We start from the raw sequence: 5,473 nt of genomic DNA on the forward strand, positions 1-5,473 counted from the left end.
TGGAGAAAAACATTTAACTTGTCAATAGTTTTTATTTGTTAAAATCAAATTACGCTCATCAACAAACAAAACATTTGATTTGAGAGTGCGCTGAGACTAGTATACGGCGCCTGTTTGGAGTAACACATATTCATATCTTTAAAGATAGAGGCGTAACCAGACGAAAAGTACGGTATCATATACAAGTAACTTTTACATATACCTTTTCCCATTATATAATGGAAGCAAAGAGTGGTACTGTAAATGTCGGTTTAGAATTGGTTACGTGAGATTATCCAGTGGTGGGATTCAAATTTTTTGTCAGCCGGTTCTATCACAAAAGTCATATTTTTTAGCGGGTTCTGTTACAAAAAGTCATATTGACAGTAACGAGGAATGCTAACCGGTTCGCTGATCTCATAAAATTTCGTAAGACGGTTCTGTAGAACCGGTGCGAACCGGCTGAATCCCACCACTGAGATTATCCCAAGCTATTAATTGTGGAATCATGCGAGATCAAATTTGATCAGCGACGGTATCATATTGAACCCCATCCCCATAGTCACATACAACATCATGATATCCCACGTCGTCCTCCTGCTTGAATTCATTGTTATGAGAAGTGTTTGCCGCCCTGTTGTTCTTTCCTGATTGCTGGTATACGTTAAAAGAATATCTGCCGTAGGTGGAGAGCGACTGAGATGTTGTCTTAGTTTGATTGACGTAGTTCGGGCCCTTTCTTGTAATTTTTGATCCATTTATTCGTGTAGGATGTACTTTGGTAAAATCTGTAGCAACATGGTGCAATTTGTCTCGGGTGATATTATGCATGAATTATGTTCTGTTACAAACAAGTCTTACCGGATTCGGCGCTTGTGCATTGTTTTGGTTCCTTGTCGATTCTGAAAGTGCGAAGCGACTTATTTATGTTCTGTAGCATGTATGATATTGGCAAAATAATTGCATTGTGATTCATCAAAAAAGCATGTGCTATGCAGCTATACTGTGTATCTTGCTCCACTTTATGCCATTTTATTATGTTATATTAATAGCAAACCCTGTGAATATAGAGGGCAACATTTAAAGGCCGGATAATTGTTATGTAAAATATATGGAAGCAATTATACCTCATGTGCTTGTGGTGACAGAGAAACAGGATAACAGCAGCAATAAAGAAAAATCCCGACACAGCACATTGAACCAGCACAGATCTCAATACTGACCAAATACGAGTTTCTTGAAAATATATTTTTTCAATTTTTTAACGTTTCTCAAGGAATATCATGTTAAAAAGAACGTCGAAAGCGCCGCCGGGAAACACTTTTAAACCTTTGTCATATTTAGAGATTCAAAATATTTCATACCTTCGCAAGTTGTTGCAACTTCTTTCATATGTGTTGTAACGTCAGTAGCAGGAGTATCAGTTGGAATATCCACATGATGCGGCTTGGAGACTGTTGTTATGCTTGCTGTACTAATTGCACCTGCACATATGCGAGAACGATCTTAGTTATTCTCTTAAAATTTTACTGGAGAAAACAACATACCTAAACCATATCTTTGACAAATATATCTTGAAGAATATGAACAGGGAACATCTCTCCATCTGTATGTTGGATCAAGTTCGTAAACCCAACCCATTATCACACAATCCTCATTTCCTCCTTGATTGTTTGGTTCATGACCGTTACCACTCCATTGTGCTACATCAACACTTGTTCCATCTGTCCAATGAAACTTGTTGGTTCCGGTGACTCTCGTAGCACCGATGTAAAACGAGTATGGGATGTCTGTAAAAAAATCAATATTGGAATCATATTTTTTGCACAATTTAAACGCGTTATCTGAAATAATTGGCATGCTTTAGGCAAATGTCGAACACCTGTTACAATTTACCTGTAACATTTATCTTTCCTACAAGAAAGTTGAACAATTGTGTTGTTTCAACGTTTGCAACATTAGCATTTTTTGCAGCACATCTACTTTGAGCTTCAACATAAGAATTGGCTGCACTGTATTCGATGTAATACTCGTAACCTTCAAACTTAAGCCAGGTTTGTGCGTTGACAAGATGCGTAACGGTTATCAGAGCATACATTATCAATTTCATGTCGATAATATAATCAACAACACACATAAGTTCCAACTTTCATAAAAAAAATTAAATTTCTAAACACTGTTAAAAACTGTATTTTAATTCCAACAAGTTGTATGTTTACTGCCTAGTTAACTGTATGCATATACAGTATGCATTATTTTTGCAAATAGCGTGGGAGTAGTGAGGAACAAAAGAGTTACATAGGTATTACGAGATGTAATGCTACATTATGTGTGGTGACTTTAAACCTACCGCTGTATGTACGCACAGCTATCAAATCTTAAATCTTTGACAAAGTGAATTTGTGAATTTTTTGTGTGGGGTGAGTTTTTTCTACCGAACAAAATGTTTAGACGTATTAGTAGTAGTTGTCTGTTCTCACCCCACGATTCATTTAGCCTGGAACAATTTTGTAGTGTCTAAATCAGTATCACGACATCCCACGGCATTGATACCACTACATAAATCATATGCTGATTTTTGACAACAAAGTGCAAAGTTTCAGGAGGTCTTGTAACGTGTATTGTTGTCCATACCCTGTTTGTTTTAGAATGTTGTAAAAATGCCTAAGTTTCTTATGGTATCCTTAGAATAGTCCGACGGTCAGCTTTTGGAGAAATGTCTTATAGTGCACAAAAAATGGCGCAAAATCTTTTTTTCCTCTTTGCGTGATTGAGGCAATTCAAACGGTGCACATTTGCATTCAAAGAACGATTCGTTTTAACTTGATTAAACATGTCGTTAAACCATAGTTCCTTAAAATTGTTTTTAAAATGACAGAACTGGCTGGCGTGACCATAGGAAAATCATGTGACTCTCTGTTTTGAAACACTGAAACATTAAAGAAGAGAGATGGTGGCGGAATGTGTGTGGGTTTCTAAACCATAACGGTAAACGCAAGATATCACAACAGTGTGTGAAGGTTACGTCACTAGAGACAACAGTTAAAGCGTGTTTTGATATCAGTGGGCATATCTCACAAACACAAAGATTCAAAATACAGCAATAAATCTAATCTCGACTGACTGAATGTTTATTGACATCAATACCAACGCTATGGGATCAAAAGAGTCATAATAATCATGTATTCGGTGAAACTTGTGCCTGAGTAAATGTGAAATACATGTCTTAACATGCGAAAAGCGTTATTTAGTGAAAAAACGTGAGACAACCACAATATTGACCATTAACATGTCAAAACAAGACGACATCTATCACTATTAAGTATGGGATACAACGTACTAAGGGGTATAGCCTGATGAGATGACCTGTTACGCAATAGTTTTCATCCAGTGTTTTCACAAACCAAACTGGTAGAAACAGAGTAACATTGTGGTTATGACAGAACCTATCTCTATTTCTGAAACTTTTTTGCTTTTATGCCATAGCAGCAATCATGTAATTGTTACGATACACATATTGTTGCAATTAGAACTCTAAACAAGCACGTAGGGATTAGACATGAGCTGTATCATGTTCACTGTAGTGGGGGACAATGGAATGTGAAAAATCACACGCTTCCAAATGCTTGCAAAACATTGCTGAGGAGAAGTGATGGTAGAGTGTGTGTGGGATTTAAGCCATAACGGTAAACACAAGATATCACAACATTGTGTGGAGGATACGTCACTAGCGACAGCAGTAAAGCATGTTTTGATATGAGTGGGAGTGCTCGCTATATTTCAAAAGCTAAATGATTCAAAATACAAATGTAATATCGACTGGCTGAATGTTGATTGACATCAATACCAACGCTATAGGAACAAAAGAGTCATAATAATCATGTATTCGGTGAAACTTGTGCCTGAGTAAATGTGAAATGCATGTCTTAACATACGAAAAGCGTTATTTAGTGAAAAAACGTGAGACACAATCACAATATTGACCATTAACATGTCAAAACAAGACTACATCTATCACTATAAACTATGGGATACAATGTACTAGGGGTATAGCCTAAAGAGTTGACCTGTCAAGCAATAGTTTTCATCCAGTGTTTCACAAACAAAACTGACAGAAACATTTAGAGTAACATTGCGAATATGACAGAACCAATCTCTATTTCTAATACTTTTACACAGCAGTCGCAAATTCTTTACTTTCATATCATAACAGCAGTCCATGTAATTGTTACGATGCATATATTGTTGCCATTAGAACTCCAAACATGCACGTAGGGATCAGGCGTGAGCTGTATCATTGTCAAATTCCTAAATGACATTACAATGTGAATGATCACATGCTTCCACATGCATACAAAACACTGCAGAGGAGCGCGTTCTGGCATTATAATTTGTGTGGGATTTTAAATCATAACTTTGTACACAAGAAATCACAACAGTGTGTGGAGCGTAGAGTTTGAGTCACAATTACCAACACTGGAAAACTGTTTTGATATACAAGTGGTTATATCTTAGAAACACAAGAAGGTGACGCACGAGAAATGGTGGATGAAATTTTTTTATTCAATATTACAATAAAATCGTCCAAAATACCGCGTGTGGACGATTGACTGTAAGGCAAGAAATTAGCAACGTGGTAGGAAATGATTAGAATTCAATGTGCGAAAATTACTGAAGTTAACCAAATATTTCATCGTGGTTGAAAACTACAATGCGGAAAGATGAATAACTGCTTAATTAGAACGTGAAAAGTATAAAACGCAAAAATCAACCTTCTCCGCTTTTTTATCGCTTTAAACAGAAAGATTTACATGTTTTCAAAATAAAACTGCAAATTAATTCTGAGAAAAGTGTATAATGAACAATTCAAACAATGAATTCTAACATCACTTTTTAAGCGGCCATAATGATGTTGGAGTTAAATTTTCGATTTACAGTTGTTCGTTTTGATTACGACGGCATAAACGTCGCCACAAGGTTCATCGTCATTTAATTCCTTGTCTTCCTCCGAGACAGTATCACAACATGCATCGGCTTTTGAGGGTGATTTATTCTTGAAAGATTCCCTGTCGACATCACTGAGTACGTTTGCTTGCACTGAACCGTTGGTTTCTGTCTGTTCATCCGTTTCGTTGCGTTGTGTAGATGCCGTTTCGTCAACCACACCACCATTATCCGGGTTCTGTCCATCAGGTGCTTTGGATGCAGCGTCGCATTGGTTGACGTAAGTTACGATATTGGGTTGTTTGCTTTTATTTTTTGCTTCATCTGTATGCAAGTCGACAAAGTGAAAGTAAAACAAAAAACAACTTTTATGATAATTGATTTTACCTATTTCGGCGTATTCGGGATGGTTCCGCTTTCGTGACCTTAAAATACCATTAGTTTTTTTATATTGTAATTGTAATTTTGTTTTCAAATTGCATCATACGTAAAAAAAACCTATGATGCTACCAAATAAACTTCTTATACACCCAAGCCAATATTTTTCGAC

The 5,473-nt window shown here is 36.5% G+C and overlaps 1 protein-coding gene across 1 annotated transcript; it reads right to left on the reverse strand.

Moving 5' to 3' along the window:
- Positions 1–495: 495 nt before the first annotated feature.
- LOC145889735 (uncharacterized) lies at positions 496–2,077 on the reverse strand. The gene is made up of 6 exons (XM_082980756.1): positions 1,876–2,077; positions 1,527–1,769; positions 1,344–1,463; positions 1,107–1,215; positions 841–881; positions 496–767 (listed from the first exon to the last, which is right to left on the reverse strand). Exons 1-6 carry the CDS (start codon positions 2,075–2,077, stop codon positions 496–498), a joined length of 987 nt encoding a protein of 328 aa, XP_082836882.1.
- Positions 2,078–5,473: the final 3,396 nt, after the last annotated feature.

The sequence above is a fragment of the Ascidia mentula genome, chromosome 1, assembly GCF_947561715.1.
Source record: "Ascidia mentula chromosome 1, kaAscMent1.1, whole genome shotgun sequence".
NCBI lineage: Eukaryota > Metazoa > Chordata > Ascidiacea > Phlebobranchia > Ascidiidae > Ascidia > Ascidia mentula.